The sequence below is a fragment of the Chionomys nivalis genome, chromosome 6 (genome assembly GCF_950005125.1).
Source record: "Chionomys nivalis chromosome 6, mChiNiv1.1, whole genome shotgun sequence".
NCBI lineage: Eukaryota > Metazoa > Chordata > Mammalia > Rodentia > Cricetidae > Chionomys > Chionomys nivalis.
In genome coordinates, this window is record NC_080091.1 from 74,193,106 (window position 1) to 74,210,965 (window position 17,860).

At 45.2% G+C, this 17,860-nt stretch overlaps 1 protein-coding gene across 2 annotated transcripts in view; it reads left to right on the plus strand.

Moving 5' to 3' along the window:
- The window catches only part of Dcun1d4 (defective in cullin neddylation 1 domain containing 4), a 74,017-nt gene that overhangs the window by 15,245 nt on the left and 40,912 nt on the right, over window positions 1-17,860 (plus strand). Inside the window, exons 2-3 of one of the 2 annotated variants that reach the window (XM_057772370.1) lie at window positions 10,051-10,121; window positions 10,293-10,332. The exons of the other annotated variant lie outside the window; for it this stretch is intronic. Coding sequence (XP_057628353.1) covers window positions 10,051-10,121; window positions 10,293-10,332 — 111 coding nt within the window. The remainder of the gene's footprint in view (window positions 1-10,050; window positions 10,122-10,292; window positions 10,333-17,860) is intronic. 2 annotated transcript variants of the gene reach the window in all.

Below are 17,860 nucleotides of genomic sequence, written 5' to 3' on the forward strand. Positions count from 1 at the left end.
TAGGCTCTGCTGACCAATATTCTGTACTTTCTGGAGCAGGATCTAATGCTGTAGTCCCCAGTGGCCTACTGCTTACAGTGTATACCTCATTAAGCTGGCCTGGAGCATGCTCTGAGGATAGGCTGGCTCTGGACTCCCACTAGTCCTCCTGTCTCTGCCTCTCAAGTGCCAGTATTATAGGTGCACACCACCATGCCTGACTTGGTCTTTGAGAAGAGCTTCTTAGCTTTTACACATACGTCTGAGACGACAGACATACCAGTCACCCTGATCTGATCAACACATTATGTATATGTTTTATGATGTCACATGGGACCTCCAAAACATGTCCAGTTGTTGCTATGTATCAGTTAAAACCAAGTGAAAATGCAGTATTTGTCTCTTTGTACCTTACTTCTCTCTAAATGCCCTCCAGTTCCATGTGTGTTGCTGCAGACGCCAGGGCTTCATTCTGTTGTTGCTGTATAGTGTTCCACCGCGTACATGGCTGTGTAGTGTTCCACCGTGTACATGGCTGTATAGTGTTCCACCACGTACATGGCTGTATAGTGTTCCACCGCGCACATGGCTGTGTAGTGTTCCACCGCGCACATGGCTGTGTAGTGTTCCACCGCGCACATGGCTGTGTAGTGTTCCACCGCGCACATGGCTGTGTAGTGTTCCACCTCGCACATGGCTGTGTAGTGTTCCACCGCGCACATGGCTGTGAAGTGTTCCACCGCGCACATGGCTGTGTAGTGTTCCACCGCGTACATGACTGTGTCGTGTTCCATCTCGTACATGCACCACGTTTTCTGCGTTCATCTGTTGCTGCATGCTGAGGCTGACTGCTTGCCTTAGTGAGCAGTGACCCATAAATATGCTGAGACCCCCTGTGTCCTTTTCCCTTCAGCCTCTCTATGTATACCCAGCAGTGAGGGCGCATCATATGGGGCTCCATTTCCTAATTTTTGAGGAGCCCCACACTGTTTCTTAATGGCTGTACTAATATATTTCCACTAGGAACATTTAAGAGTTTTCCACATCCCACACAGCAATGCTTGCTGTCTTTTGGATAATTCTTTTTTTTTTTTTTTTTTTAAGACAATGATTTCTCCGTGTAGCTCTGGCTGACCTGGAACTCACTCTGTAGACCAGGGTCTACCTCTGCCTCCCGAGTGCTGGGATTAAAGGTGTGTGCCACCACTGCCCGGCTGGATAATACTATTTTAACCTGGTGAGATAATGTCCCATTATGACTTTGAAAGGCATTGCTCTGGTTACTGATGTTGAACTTTTTCATTTTTCATGCATTTGTTACTCATTTGTCTTATTGCTTAAGAAATCTCTTGAGCCAATATCCATTCAGGTTGTTTGTCCATTTTTAAATCGTGTTTTTCTTGTTTGTTCTTCTTTTGCTGTTGGCATGTTTAAGATCATTCATGTCTTAAATTCCCAGGCAAGTGAAGAGGCTTGCAGACACTTTCTTCTCTTCTGTAGGTTGTCTCTTCCTGCATTGACTGTTTCCTTGCCTTGCAGACACTCTCTTCTTTTCTGTAGTTTGTCTCTTCCTCCATTGACTGTTTCCTTGCCTTGACTTTTCATTTGCCATTTGTCAACTTATGCTTTTGCTACCTTTTTTGTTTGTTTTTGGGTCCAAAAACATGTGTGCCCTGAAGCACTTTCCCTATTATTTTCATAGTAATTGCGTAATTTGGGGTATATGTTTAAGTCTTTGACCTATTTTGAATTGATTTTTAATTAATTAGTTAATCAATTTTTTTGTTTATTTGTTTTTGAGGTATGGTCTCACTATATAGCCCTGGGATCCTGAAACTCACTATATAGACCATGTGGGGCTCAAACTCACAGAGATCTACCTGCCTCAGCCTCCAGAGTACTGGGATTGGAGGCATATACAGGCCTTGATTTTTTTTTTAATCTCTCTCTCTCTCTCTCTCTCTCTCTCTCTCTCTCTCTCTCTCTCACACACACACACACACACACACACACACAGATTCATTCCTTTAAGTTCTGTGACTCTAGAGAATGCCAGAACATGCTATTTTGTTTACTGTTGCTTTGTAATTTCTTTGGTTTTTTGTTTTGTTTTTGTGTTTTCAAGACAGGGTTTCTTTGTATAGCCCTGGCTGCCTTGATCACTTTGTAGACCAGACTGGCCTGGAGCTCAGATACCCACCTGCCTCTGCCTCCCGAGTGCTGGGATTAAAAGCGTGTGCTACCACCCAGCTTTGTTCTGAAGTCAGGTATTAGAGCCTCGAGCTTTTTTTCCCTTTTTGCTTAGGAATTTTTTTGTTGTTCAGTCTTTTGTGAATTCCACACAGATTTTTAAACATTTTTTCTATTTTTGTGAAAGGTGTTAATATTTTAATAGGAATTGATTTGTATCTTGAGGCTGCTTTGGGTAGCAGTATATTTTAGCAATATTCTAGTCCATGAACATGGGGTATTTTTCTGTTTTATGTTCTCCCCAGTTTCACCAGGATTTTGCAATTTTCAGTGTAAATTATGGTTGATTTCCTTGCAGATATTGTGGTCTTTGTTGATGCTTTCTTGGTTCTTCCCAAACAGTGATGTTCTTGCTGTTGAATAAAGGCATTGCTCTTTGCATGCTGTTTTATACCCTGGAGCATCACTGAATTTATGAGATGTAACAACTATGGTATTAGTTATCTCTATGACCTGTCTGTCTCAGTCAGTTGAGCGATCAAATCTCTTGTCTGCACATGGATAACTTGGATACCTCCCTTGTTTTATATTTATTTTGTTCTCTTATGGCTCTGGTCCACTTTTTCCTTAAAAAGTTGGTGGAGTGTTTTCAGATTTAACCAGTTTTAATATTTTTTAATATTGAAATGATTTATGTACTTGATAACTAAGGCAGTATATTTTATGTGGAATGTGGTCTTATCTTCATAAGGAGGTGGAGTGGAGGAAGTAGCTGTGAGCTAGCAGTGTGTCTTAGTCAGCGGTCTATTGCTGTGAAGAGACACCATGACCGTGGCTACTCTTATAAAGGAAAAACATTTAATTGGGGCTGGCTTACAGTTCAAAGGTTTAGTCCATTATTATCTTGGTGTGACATGGGGGTGTGTAGGCAGACATGGTGCTGGAGCCTAGAGTCCTATGTCTTGATATGCATGCAACAGGAAGTGTCTGAGACTCTGGGCATGGTTGGAGCATATGTGAGACCTCGAAGCCCACCTCCACAGTGACACACTTCCTCCAAAAAGGCCACACCTACTCCAACAAAGCCATACTTCCTAATGGTATCACTCCCTTTATTCTATTTCCTAATCTGTTTATCTCCTTGAGTACAGGCCTTAGCTCCATTCCACTCTGGTGCTCCTTTTCCCTTGTTCAGCTTGCTCCTTTTCATTATAGATCTTCCTTAGAGTTAACACTGATAACCACACCACAGAGTCTATACTAGGCTGTTCTGAGATTTCCCCTGCTACAGGAATTAATCCAAAACTCTTCACTTAAGACTCAGACAAACTTTTCGGACAAGGCCACAGCAGCCACTTCCTTCACCAAAATATCACAAGAACAATCTTGAGGCAGCATGCTAAACACTTAAGCCAGCCGCTCACAGTCCAAATCACTCTTAACAACATTATCTCATGCTTTTACTGGTGTGACCCATTGAGCAGTGCTTAAAGCATACAGCTGCTTTTCTAATCCACAGTCCCAAGATCCTTTATCCTTCAAACAAAAGCATAGTCAAGCCTATCACAGCAATACCTCTGTCCCTGGTTCGAACTTCTTCCTCAGTTAGGGTTTCTGTTGCTGTGAAGAGACACCATGGCCACAGCAACTCTGTTAAAGGAAAACATTTAATTGGTTTACGTTTTTAGAGATTTAATCCATTTTCATCATGATGTGATATGGTAGCGTGCAGGCCTTCATGTCTGCATGGTGCTGGAGAAATAGTCAAGTGTTGTATATCTTGACTTTTCGGGCAACAGGAAGTGAACTGTCTCACTGGGTGTAGCTTGAGCATACATGAGACCTCAAAGCCCATTTCTACAGTGGCACACTTCCTCCAATGAGATCACACCTACTCCAACAAGGCCACACCTCCCAATAGTGCCATTCCTTTTGGGGGGCATTTTCTTTCAAACTACAACCACATGTGACTTATTCCCAGCTTGGCCAGTGCTACCATCTGGCCCGTTATCTGAGATAGTTAAAAGGAAAAGCCATCTCAGTTTGATCGCCTTTCCCCCGTGCATTCCAGTGAAGATTTATGTGCAGATCATTTCCTTGCTAAGGCGAATAAAGACTTCATATTGGCCTCATGAGGCCATGTGTTCTCTGAAGGAGTTAGCTAGCAGCAGTCAGTGCAGTAGATGGTACAGCAGGCATGCATGCCAGGCACTGGGAGCCTGGTGGCACCATGTGTAGCTTTGTGCCATGCTCATGTCAGCTTTCAGGTGAAGGTGTGGTAGATAAGTTGCCACTGGGTAGAGTTATGTCGTGTGTACCTGCTCCATCTGTATGCCCTCTGGCAGGAAAGTTGAGAACACAAAGTCTTGGGATGCTCCTTCTGAACTCTGAAGCAGGGTTCACAGGCTCATTACTTACCTTTCTCATGTCACTTGTCACATTTGAAGACGACTGGAAACACCCCCGACCATATCACAGTTTGTTAGCTCTGTACCTGCATTCATTCGCTGTCCTGAATCTTTGTTGAGCACTTTATACGAGCAGGTAGTGTTCTGGGTATTCGGAATACAGCAGAAGACCAGATCCTGGCTCTGGAGTCGAGACAGTTTATCAGCGTATGGTATGTGCCACAAATGTAGCAGGGAAGAGCAGAGTGTCCATGGTGGCAGAGCGCAGATGACATCCTGTCTGTTGGTCTACAAGATTGGGTTATTTAAATGACACACTTAAGTGTGAAGACACACCATGTTGTTCTTAGTGGGAGGAAGACTCAAGGCCAGGGAAGCATGTGCAAAGACTCTGAGGTATATGCGTGTGGTGTGCTCATGTACGCTTGTGGTGTGCTCGAGGACATGTGTGTGCTCATGGATGTGTGTGCTGTGCTCATAGATGGGTGTGCTGTGCTCGTGGACACATGGGGGTGTGTGTGGTGTGCTGGTGGGCACGTGTGGTATACTAGTAGACATTTGTGGTGTGCTCATGGATGCTTGTGCTGTGCTTGTGGGTACCTGGGTGTGTGTGGTATACTAGTGGACACTCGTGGCATGCTGGTGGACGGGTGTGGCATGCTCGCAGAGTGTCAGGAGATGGATCTATGAGCTGCGGATAAGGCGAGTGCGTGCTCTGGGCCCAGATACACTGCTGTCTTTGGCCTTGAACACCTTCCCTTTCCACTGTGGCTGAGGTGGGAGTGAGTTTAGTTTGCTCCACATGCTCTCTTATTATTCTCTGTTCTTCTGAAAGACAACCTCTTTCTATTGATTAGCATGTGCCTTTAATCCCAGCATTTGGGAGGCAGAGGCAGGAGGATCTCTGTGAGTTTCAGGCCATTCTGGTTTATATAGTGAGCTCCAGGCCAGCTAGGACAGTGTGTAGAGAGTTGGTGTTAAAAATCAAAAAGAAGGGCTCTTTTATCATGTTAATTATATGCATGTTTCTACACAGAGACCCATGTTTATCTCTTCCCTTCCATCCACTGCAGTCCTGCACAGTCTACTGTTGTAGCTGTTACACTATTTTACCCCAGGCATTGGCAGGCAGTGACCTAGGGGTCAAGTCCTACCCACCGCCTAGTTCCTACAAATGATATTTTGTTGGAAAACAGCCTCACTTTTTTGCTCATGTACCAGTTACCTGCACGGGAGCTGCAGTGGCCAAGTATGTGCACCACAGACCTATGGGATCCGCAAAGCCCCAGGTACATGCAGTCTGACCCTCAGCAGTTTCTCTGCCTCTGCTCCAGGCTTCATGCTCTTCCCTGTTTATTTCAGGCTGTTGCTTGGCAGAGCTAGCATCTTTGTTTTTAGAATTGCTTCCAAGTCTTCCTTTAGCCTGCTGTACTTTTTTTCCAGGGGTAGGAGATGGCTGTAGGGGTTGGGGTAAGGATGGCTGTGGGGTAAGGGATTGCTGTGGGGGTAAGGATGGCTGTGGGGTGGGGGTAAGGATGGCTGTGGGGGTAGGGATGGCTGTGGGGGTAAGGATGGCTGTGGGGTGGGGGTAAGGATGGCTGTGGTGTAAGGGATGGCTGTGGGGGTAGGGATGGCTGTGGGGGTAAGGATGGCTGTGGGGTGGGGGTAAGGATGGCTGTGGGGGTAAGAGGGTGGGGTAGGTGAAAAACTGCAGGACAGGCAGAATAGGAATTTGATTGCTTTTAATTTGTAGTTTACTGAAGGGAGAAGCCATTGCTTCATAATGTTGGCATTTTCCCTTCCAGAAATAACCATCTTTACAATTATGTTTTTCACTGAACATGACTGTTTCTGCATTTGTTTCACATTTTGGAGTTTATTCCTATGTGTATTATTGCTTTTTGATGCTATTATAATTGAGATATCTCAGTTATATTTTACAATTGGCATTATGGTAGAAAGGAAGGATTGTGTTTACTGTGCATTTAAATTGTTTCTCATCGTTACAGATATATAAAGTATTAGAAATTAAAGTGTTGTTTGATGGTTATGGCTGAACTTAACCCGAGATCACGTGATCCCTGATAGTGATGTGTCGGCGAGTGCTGCAGAGTTCTAATCTACAGTGGTTTAGTGGAGTGGTCTGAGCCCTCCCTTTCCTTTCATCTTGCACAGATCACAGCAAATGGTAATTAAATCAGACGACATTTTCATACCCAGTCAGCGTTTGTTGGTGGGTTTGAAAATACCCAGAAGATTATTTAGGTGATGTCTTCATCAGACGGGCTGTGCTGTGCAGAGCTGACTGTGGCCTTGCTGTGGACTGTAGAGGGGCGCCCATCACCTGCAGCCAGCCCACCCCGCTCGCTGTGCAGAGCCTTTGGATCCTGGAGAACAGTTGACTTAACCTTCCATTTATCCTTTGGAACTGAAAGAAGAGCCAGAGATTTTTATGAATCTGTTAGTGCTTTCCTGAATTTATTCTCTGTAAAGCGTTTGATCTTTACCCTGACATCTTTGCCTTAAGGATGTGAAATCTATTTTAGATTTCAAGGTCTATTACTTGCCCTGAGCTTGGAACAGATGAACCATAAATCTAGTATCTCTTAACCTCTGTGAATTTATCTTTTATTGCTATTTTTTCCTGCTAAATTCATGTCGTCTTACACTTTGAAACTAAAGGACTATTGGTTTTATTGGTTTCATCTGTTTTTCCTTTGCCTTTTTCAGTGCAGTGACAACCTAGTGTTGTGGTAGGAACTGGGTATGGAAATGGATACTTGACATGGCACGAGACTTGTGAAATGGACCCTTTTCTTGTCTTCAGTGAAGTGAGACACTTATATAGACTGTAACTGTGACCATTCCTGTGTCTCTCAGTGTGTGGAGATGTCCTGCCTCCACACCGCTATGTAGGTGTGCCTATACTTCTGTGCATATCAGTGCTGGTATGGGTTGAGCTGTGTCAGACCCCTTGCCGCAGTCACATAGTTCTGACTTCGGGGTCTTTGATAGGTCTTTGGAGTTATACCTACGTAAATAGAAACTATTTCCTGTGGCTTCTTGGTGTGGAGTTGGTAGTTTAAATTGAGTGCTCCAGGCATTTGTTTAGGGCCTGGCCCATCTTGGCATTGTGTAGGCAGCCAGTTGCTTGGTTTCATCGTTATAGCACTATACATGGTAACTTGTTTTAACTAAAACTGGTGGACTGGCGATTTGGACCAACTTCTAGACCCATGGTCGGGATATGAAGCACAGTGTTGCTTTTGGCTTACACCCCTGTGGACTGGGTTGAGTGGCGAGGGGAGAAGATGGGTGTGGAGTGGGAAGAGAAGGATTTGTGGGCTGGTGTGAAAGACACTCAGAAGCCAGGGCAGGTGTATTAGCATGACAGTGGGGTCTCCCTGTGAGGGTAACCTGCTTCTTCTCTCATGCAGCTTCCATCTGTAGTATAGGAAAGGGGAAGGTTGAACAACCTCGGTTTGTGTAGGCATGCTAATGCAAAATCTGGCGTGGGCTGAACAGCAGGTTAGTGAGGTGACATATGGTGGCCACAGGGATGTGTGCTACATGTGTGCTGACCTTTGACATGTCCTTTCTGCCTTCCCTTCTGTTGTCCTCAGTGACAAGACAGTCCATGGTCCAGCCTTGGTTTCCGGTTGGGGTGGGGAGCAAAGTGATAATGGAATGTATAGGCCTGCCTTCCTGCTCTAAACAGGATGCTGAGATGTTGTGTTGTGGGAGTTGTGTATTTCAGCTCCCCACTGCCTCTTGTAGGCCAGGTGAACACCGTTGTTTCTGGCTTGGAGACTCTGTCCATTTTTATTGAGATAAACATGAGGAGGTATGTGTACTGAGCACACACATGCACATATATACACTCTTCCCATGTGTGCTTTTCTGAGCCTTTCCTGTGCAGTGTGTGAAGTGGGTCATCTGGATTGACCCTGTGCCATTTACATCAAGCATGGCTGGCAGGTTCAAACAGTTAACAGGGGACTTAGCTTTTGTTTGTTTGTGTTTCTAAGATTGGGTCTTGGACATGGCCCCAGTGCGCTGGGATTTCAGGGGATCACCACCGTGCCTGGCCAGCAGTCCATCTTTCAGGTCTATTGCAGGTTCTAGACGGCAGCCGCTGCTCGAGCAGTGCAAGTGTGCATGTGTGTCATCTGTTCCTGTGCCCCCCTGTGCATGTTGGGGACATCTTGTTGCCTGGCTCCCAGCCCTGCAGGGCTTCCCGTGAAGGGATTCCTAGGGCAAGGGAGCCTTTTGACAGATTGAGAGTAGCGGCCCATGAGTCCAACCCAGGAGACAGCTCACAGGATCGCATCTGACCCTGGGAGTGCTCTGCAGCTGGTGCATGTCCCCAGTGAAGTGACTTAGAATGGTGTGACTCTGAGAGTGCCTCTTCTAGGCTACTTTTGGTCTAACACTTGTGATTGGAAAGAAATGGAATTAGTGTTAATCCTGCTATTTATAAAAATACTGATACTTTTTCAAATATCAAGTTATTAATAACCTTTCATCTCCTTTCTGTAGGCTGCATATCTGGACATACTTTATAAATCTTGTCTGCATGTGTGTGATGCTAGGGATTGACGTAGGACTTCATACGTGCTAGGTCAGGATCTACTGCCACTAGATCCTCGCCTATGCGAACGTTTGTGGGAGATTTCAAAGCCTGGTAGTGCACTGCGGTTGTTCTGTGCAGGTTCTGGCATGGAGCAGCCTCCGGAGTCTCTCATGCCTGCCATAGCGTGCAGTCCCCAAGTAGTTAGAGGTGGCACATGAATGCTCCTTAGCTTGGGGCCTGCTTCCTCAGGAGTGTGACTTTTCAATCTGTGGTGTTCTTTCCTGTTGCAGGGCCTGCAGGTCACTGCACACCACCTGTGCTCTGGAACTCCCCTCCCATAAGGCCATTCTTTTCTCTGTGTGTTTAAGGGAGGTGGAGGGGTAATGCCTGTGACAGCTGGTACTGTATAATCAGCCACAGAAGAAATATGCTGTAAGGTTGCAAAGTGCCGAATATTGGGACACCATTCTGTCATTTTTCTGTCTGCGAGTGTGCTTATCATAACAAAATTCCGGGGAAGGATGGGAAAGCGAGCCCATTTCCTCGGAGATCTGAGCCATTTTCGATTTGCATGGCTCCTTTGAGTTCCTGACATCATTTATATCTTCCAGGGAAATGCAGGTTGGCTGCTGGCAGGATTTCGCAGCTCCTTGCAGTCTTTTCTTTGTACCTTAGAGTTGACATGAACTCCCATGACCGTTAGCGTTTGGTTGCAGATGGGACTATAGGTCCGAGCTGGTTCTGGGGACTGAGTCAGTAGTTGCATTTGTTGTTTACCTGTAAGTATCCTGCTGCTCGAGGCACCGAAACAACTGCTTACGTTTACTTTTGAGCTTTTGAAATTTCTTACTGTCTGAGAACCAGCTAACACTGATTTCTTTTCTCCCTTTTCTTTTAAAGACTTTCAGCTGAACTCTCATCTCTCAACACTGGCAAACATTCATAAGATCTACCATACCCTTAACAAGCTAGTAAGTCAGTCTTTAAAGATACAGTTGCCAGCTTTGATGTGGCTGCTTTGTGCAAACGCTTTTGATAAAAGAATTTACGCTCTGGCTGTCAATCGCTTATGAGAATACTGAGTTTTCGTGCTTGCTGTAGGGTATGCAGTTTCTTGGTGTTAATGATCATGTTTCTTACAGAATCTGACAGAAGACGTTGGCCAAGACGATCACCAAACAGGTAAATGCAAACACTACTGACTTTTAAGTAAGGATGCTGAGGAATCATGGCGAAAGGGAAGCCGTGGCCACAGAGGCTTTGAGTTATCCACCTAGTGCCCTCGTTGTCACTGTTGAGGACCCCAGGTGAAAAGACAGCAGGGAGTCTGTCTCGAAGCTCTGGATTGTGCTAGCGCTCCATTTCCGCAGAGGGCCTGAAGATTCTTTTGTAGGTTTCAGGAGCAGTCCCTTTGCTCACGCGGAAAGGCACTGGTAACGCAGCCCAACGGTCTTCTTCAGTTGCACAGCTGAGGTGTTTGTGTCCTGTGGAGGTCCTGAGAGAATGACTGCTCCTGGGTATGGTGGGGAAGAAGGTTTACTGTAGATAAGAGGGAGAGCATAGCCAGAGGCATCTGGAAGGGTCTAGAGTGACCAGCTGACTGAAGTGGGCCATCACAGCAGAGAAGGGAGGAGAGAGGGACAGAGGGGAGCCAGGAGCAGAGGGCAAGAGGCCAACAAAGGGAGGTTATGGAGGAAAGAGCAGCTGAGGGAAGGACAGCCCAGCCCAGCCTCTGGGCTGCAGAAGTTTAGGGTAGGGAGGGTAGGGTAGGGTGTGACAGTGGATTCAGGGCCCGAGGGATGCTGGGAGAACCCGGTAGCCACTTTAATAGGCACCTCAGCCTTTTGTCCTGGATTTGAGACCTAACACCGAGGGTTCCTGAGTGGGAAAGTGAGCACCTGCTTCTTAAAGTTGTTCTCTAGACCTGTGGTTCTGAAGGAGGAAGTAGCATCATGCTCTCCTCACTTTAGCCTCTTCTGTAAGTTTGGGGTATGGGTTCAGTGTTTGCCCAGCTAACCGGCACCCAGCCCATGATGCAACTGACCAGGGCGCTGCCCCCTGAGAACCACTTCTCTAAGCTAGTCATTCTACAAACCAGGAGCATGCATGTGAACTACAGCTACAAAATTTGTGGCAGAAATGATTAAAATGTATTGTGAAATAGAAAAATTACTACAGTTCTAGGTTTGTGGATTCAGGCTGCTGCGACAGAATACCCAAGAGCAAGTGATTTATAGTCATGTATGACTCTAGGTTCCAGAGGCTGGAGAGCTAGTGACTTATAGTCATGTATGACTTTCGGTTCTAGAGGCTGGAGAGCTAGTGACTTACAGTCATGTATGACTCTCGGTTCTAGAGACTGGAGAGCTAGTGACTTATAGTCATGTATGACTCTCGTTAGAGGCTGGAGAGCTAGTGACTTATAGTCATGTATGACTCTCGGTTCTAGAGGCTGGAGAGCTAGTGACTTATAGTCATGTATGACTCTCGGTTCTAGATGCTGGAGAGGCAGGCGGCAGATCGCTGGTAGCCTTTTGCTGTGTTCTGTGTTCAGGAGAAGAGGCGCCTTGCAGGATCTTTTCATGAGGCGGTTCTCAGTCGTCAGGGTTTCAGCTTATGATACAGTCAGCCCCAAAGACCCCAGCTCTCCATCCCAGTACCCTGGGAAGTGGACATCAGCATTTGAATTTTGGAGGGTCACCTTCAGGCCAGAGCTTGTTGAAGAAATTTGAACGGCCCCAAAGTGAGTGGCGTGGAACTTGTTGGCTTTGGATTTCCGAGTCTACCTCTTTCCCTAGTCCTCTGTTGAATGTTGTTTTTCCCCAGATGTTTTTATGCATGTATACATGTTTGTGTTTTTTGAAACATCCGTAGTATTTAATTTTTCATTTAATGGTAGATTGTTGGCATGTAGACCTTACCCACATCGTCCTTCCAGATTGATTCAGAGCCGATTGAAATATAAGCATAGGAAGGAGCTTGAAGAAATAGTCTGTTGGAGTGCACTGACTTCACAGTACTCCCCGGGTCCAGACAGACACGCCTGCTGTGTACTGTACACCAGCCCATGATGGAGACAGCTTCCTGCTCTGCGGGGAGTGAGGTATCTCAGAGTAGCTGGGCTCTCTCTCTGCTCAGCTTCCTCTCTCTGCATCCCCAATTAGACCAGGCAGGGGAGGATGGGATGGGGAACAGACCGTGCCAGGTGTGTTGAGGAGGTCAGGGGCAAACATTTTCAGTAGCATGTTATAAAAGGATATGTTCTCTTTTGAAATTGCTGCTTAATTGTCCAATTCATGGACATATCATATGTTCTCCAGCCTCCTGATGAGTGTTTGTGCTTGGGTTTAACTCTCAGCTATTTTCAGTAATACTGGAATAATATCTCCAGGGTCAAGTTCATAATTAAGGAAAGAAACACAGCTTTCTACTTGAAGCTGTTGGTGGTCATGAAGATTTTTTTTTGACTTAACAGTTGGTGGTGTTGTTTTAGTTTTTAAAATAAGATTTTGTATTAGTAAGACTCTAAGATTGTCTTAGCTATGGTAACAACACATTTCTGATTTCTGAATATTATATAGTTAATTTTGGAGTTTAGATTTAAATGAGTAATGGTTATTATGGAAATTTCATATCTAAATGTTTAACTTAAAAATGACAATATAATAACTGTAGGTTTCAATTAAGGAAGGCGATGGAGGAAAGAGTGTTTGGTCCTGGTCCCCAGCTGTGTCTGAGGGCCTGGACAGTGTCGGTTGGTGCTCATGGTATGTGTGTGTGTACTCTGTGCATATGTGTGTGTGCTCATAGAGTGCATGCACACTCATGATGTGTGTGGGCATGTGTGCTCATGGAGTATATATATGTTCATAGGTTTTTGTGTGTATGCTATAGTGTGTATATATATGATATATGTGTGTGTGTGTATATATATATATATATATATATATATATATATATATATATATATATATGGTATGTGTATATATGTATACAGGGTATACATGTGCACAGAGGGGCCAGAGGTTGACATCAAGATGTCATCACTAGCTTCTCTACCCTATTTTTTTTTTTTTTTTTTTTTTTTTGAGATAGGGTTTCTTTGTAGCTTTGAAGCCTGTCCTGGAATTAGCTCCTGTAGACCAGGCTGGCCTCAAACTCACAGAGATCCTTCTGCCTCTACCTCCTGAGTGCTGGGATTAAAGGCATGCACCACCACTGCCCAGCTCTGTACCCACTGGTTTTGGCTAGCCTTGGTTGGCCAGCAAACACCCAGATCTGCCTGTCTGTCTGCTCCCCTGGGGCCAAGGTTACAGGCACATGCCACTGTGGTCATCTTTTTATGTGGGTGTTGGCAATCAAACTCAGGTCCTCATATTTGTAGGACAAGCACTTTACCCATCAAACCATATCCCTGGACCAGGGCTTATTTACTAGTCTGTTGCCACAGTTCCACATCTGGCTGTGGCATCTGTTGTGTTTCCTACTCTACAGCATACACTGTAAAACTTAGAGTGGAAAATGAGTGAGGCTTGGAGATGAGCAAGTGTGTTGTTTCTTTGAATGTCTTGGCCCAATAGGAGTCTGAGCACCTACCATACCATAAGCATTGTGTGCGGGAGATGCCAGAAGGTGGGGCGTCTCATCCCCTGCCTTGTGCTTCTGCTCTTCCACAAGGGAGCTAGGGAGGTGAGGGTGAGGAAATAGAGAATTGAGTTAACAAAAGAAAAACAGAGCAGGGAGCAAGTCAGAAAAGTGATTCTGCGTGCCAGAGTCAGGGTTCTTTAGAGATAAAAGGAATTCCTTTTGTCATAAATAGCAGGAAATTTTGTTCTTTTAAAAATTGCCAGTTTTGCCAGGCGGTGGGGGCACACGCCCTTAATCCCAGCCCTTGGGAGGCAATGGCAGGCGGATCTCTGTGAGTTCGAGGCCAGCCTGATCTACAGCGCGAGTTCCAGGACAGGCTTCAAAGCTACAGAGAAACTGTCTTGGAAAACTTAAAAGAAAAAAAATTACTAGTTTTATTTGAACAGGTAAATTCACCCATATGTTCAAGAAAATGAAATAAAGTCCTAGGTACTGGTGAGATGTCTATGTATTTGTCAGCTGACACTGCGAAGTCTCCGACATTGAGTGAACAGCGCAGCAAACTTCATGGAAACACTTGGTGGGGCACAGTGAGCTGCGTGCAGTGTTGTGACATGAGACAGTGCCGTGGAACAGCAGGCTCACCAGCGTGAACAAGGCAGATTGAGGTGTGCGTTTTGAATGTGTGGTTAAGTTTGGAAAGTCAGAAACAGCCTTTCCCTCCTTTGGGGATGTGTGGGAGGACTAGTAATTGGGCCCATGAGTTGGTGGATCTTATAAGAGATTAACTCTAGCAGGGACTCTTGCTGAGGCCGGTCAAGTAAAATGATCGCACGAAGCGGGAAAGACCTGCTCAGGCATCAGTTCAGAGTAGCATGCCAAATTAAACTGTTAGGAAAGCAGCAAGGTGGATAGATGATCCAGGTGACTTCAAGTTGCCATTAAAACTTGATTTTCTGGGACAATACTAAAATAGACCTATTGAAAAATGTCAATAGTATTTTAAACTGTTTAATATGGAAAGAAAGACTATATTAATTGAGTTAAATGAAAAGATAAAAAATAACTTGTTCTCTTAAAATACTCCCCCCAAAATGAATCCGAACATTCAGGTAAAAACCTTTATATACGATTGGGTTTTAAAGTTGTGTGTAGTGTGTGTGTGGTATGTGTATGTATGTGTGTGGTGTGTATATGTGGTGTGTAGTATGTGAATGTGTGTGTGTGTCCGTGTGTGTGTGTGTGTAAGGTGTATGTGTGGAGGCCAGAGAACTTCCTGGAATAGGTTCAAATTTTTTTTCCACCTTTATGTGAATTCGGGGGAGTCAGACTCAGGTTGCCGACTTTTGGTGACAAATCCCTTTACTGGATGCACCATCTTGCTGGCTCTAAATTTTATTTTTATTGTCTCTTTAATGATTATCTTAATGCCATACCATTTAGAAGAAACTTGTGTCTGTAGTTTAGCTTTCTGGAGGCTGAGCAGAAGGATCCAGGGTTCAAAGCCAGCTGGTGTGCTGGTCTGAGTAGAACATCTGCCTGGCTTGTGTGAGGTCGGGAGACCGCGCTGCCAGGCAGAGAGTGCTCTGTGACTGAAAGCCGCAGAGTTGTGGCCTTGAGTCCCCCACCTGAAATGCCAGGTGGACTGTAGCAAAGAGGACATAGGAGTTCTTGACTGTATTACATACTTTTGATTTTATTTCTGTAAAGATATAGTTAAATTAAGATAAAGTATATATTTAAGCTTCGGAGCCTAAATTTATTGAGATAAATGAATAAAACTTGTAGACCACTCATTTAGACTTAAGGATTTATTTTAAGAAGCACTGTATTGCCAGTAAACATGAAGTTAGCTTTGCTGACGAATGGGAGATGAGTTAGCCATGATGGTGTGTTCCAGGTATCTGGAAAAGTTCTGATTTTAGGCAGCTTGATTTGTACATATTGTAGGAACACATTTATTCAGTAAATACTTCATTGTCTGGAGAACTCAAAGTATTTCTTTACTATCATAAATTATTATATAGATGAATGAACTTAAAAAGAAACTATAAAGAAAGATGTACCTTTTTCCTTTCCTGTGTTGTTGTTGTTTTGACACAGTGTCTTGATCTTCAACTCGATTGGCCTTGAACTCTCTTAGGTAGCTAGTATTGGTCTTGCAACCTTTCTGCCTTAGCCTCCTGAGTGTTGTGTTGCAGTCCGAGGTGATAGGCATTGACCACTCCTGCCCAGGAAGCACGCGTGCCTGTGCGCTTTGCAAAGTCCTCGTAGGTTCTCTTGGCTGTGATCTGATGGGCAAGAGAAGCAAGAGAAGGAGCAGAGGAGGCCGGAAGCAGGTGTGCAGCAAAACCTGTGTATGTTATTGACTCAGGTCTTGTTGGGAAATTGTTCTTTTAAGTAAACATGCAAAACACTGCTTTTTCTGTAACCTGGAAAGCTCTCCCTGGGTCTGTGTCCTCCCTGCCTGTGCTGTGAAGCAGCTATGCAGGGGCAGACTTGTTGTCTTTGGAGAGGGTTGACATGGCTTATTTGTGGAAAATGGCTGGTAATGGTTACTATGCCAATACTTAGAACAGAGATTGGGGAAAAAATCATGTCTGTCTCTTAACTAGGAGAGAAAAGTGTTGAATAAAGTAAGGTTCCAAACTTGAGGAGATGAGTAAGGTCTACACAGATATGAGATATTGATGCATGAAACTTATAGAAGAAAGCAGTCCTTGGTAAGAAAATTAGTTGATGTAAGGTGTTTGTGTGCTTACCCAAGATGCCCTGCTGGTGAAAGCAGTCTTGGTGCTGCTGTTTCTAAAGAAGCTGGTGCTGAAGGAGCTAATAAATTACCTTTTATTGGAGGAGACATTATTTTCAAGTGCTCATTTCTCATGGACTGAGGAGATAAGTGCATTTTCCTGTGTTCTGTAAATACTGTGGGAGGGAGAGACTGCTGCCAGCCCAGATGCTCTTGGAAGGAACTGTCTGTCCCTCTGGTGTGTCCGTATCTAGGGTGACTGAAGCCCGCTTGCAGTGACAGGCATGTCTTAGTTCTGGACACTGTTTCGGGATCTATGACGAGGTAGTGCCAACATTTTCCTTCTGCAGGCCTACCCGAGGCATCAGTGAGCAAGGATAACATCATTATACATGCTGATCATCTGCAGGAGCTCAGGACACTGCAGTGTTTAAATGCTGGAGTTCACTAGTGTGGTTTGTGACCAGGGACACTTACCTGTAGGGAAGGTGAATGAGTGTGTGGGGTGGTAGGCACCCCCTCTTCACCCCCCACTCTTTCCCTCTTCTCTGCTGCCGTTGTGAGAGGTAGAAAGAACTCCGTGTCTCTGAGGAACCTTCCATTCTTGGACAGAAGATGTAGTTAGGCTCCAGGCAGGGTTTCCGGGTGTGATATGCCTAAGCCTCCTGGATATCAGGTTCTAGACTGAGGAAACAAGCAGACTCTGATGCCCAGGGACTGTGCAGTTCCGGCTCTGGGCTTGAGTCCATTTGGGACCCTGGAAGCATATCATCGAGGAAGTGCAGCAGGATGGTAGAAACCTAAAAGTGGGGTTTGGTTCCAGCTCACCATTGCTCACAGCAGGTTGTGACTGCGGCTGCTGACCACTCTTGCCCTGTCTCTCAAGCCTCCCAGTTGACTGTGATCTGACCTCGAGCCATCTTCCTAGTTCTTTACCAAATGTAGCTTGAGCCTTTGTTCCTCACGCTGTGGCCCCTATGTGGCCGTGGAGCCACTCCCGCACCCCAGACTCTCCTCTGGCTTCTGGGACATCATAGAGGCCGTTACCTTTCTTTCTTAGCCCTTTGATGGCTGCACTCCCTAGGGCTAGGAGTTATAGAGCTTGAGGTTGATAGTGACTGATAGTGGCTATGTCACCGACCACCAGTTCCCTACCCTACACATAGTGTGTGCCATCGGGTGTTTGTTGAATGGATGTTCATTCTCAAGAAAATTCTGAGAGGGCCAAAGAGAGAGAACACCTTTCCCATTCTTCAAATGATAAATGAAGAAGAGGCCTAAACTAGGCTAACAGTTGCCCAGACTACAGTTGAGTGTCCATCGAGTGCAGATTGCCAAGCCTAGCGTGCTTCCAGATGGATGTCCACAGCCTTT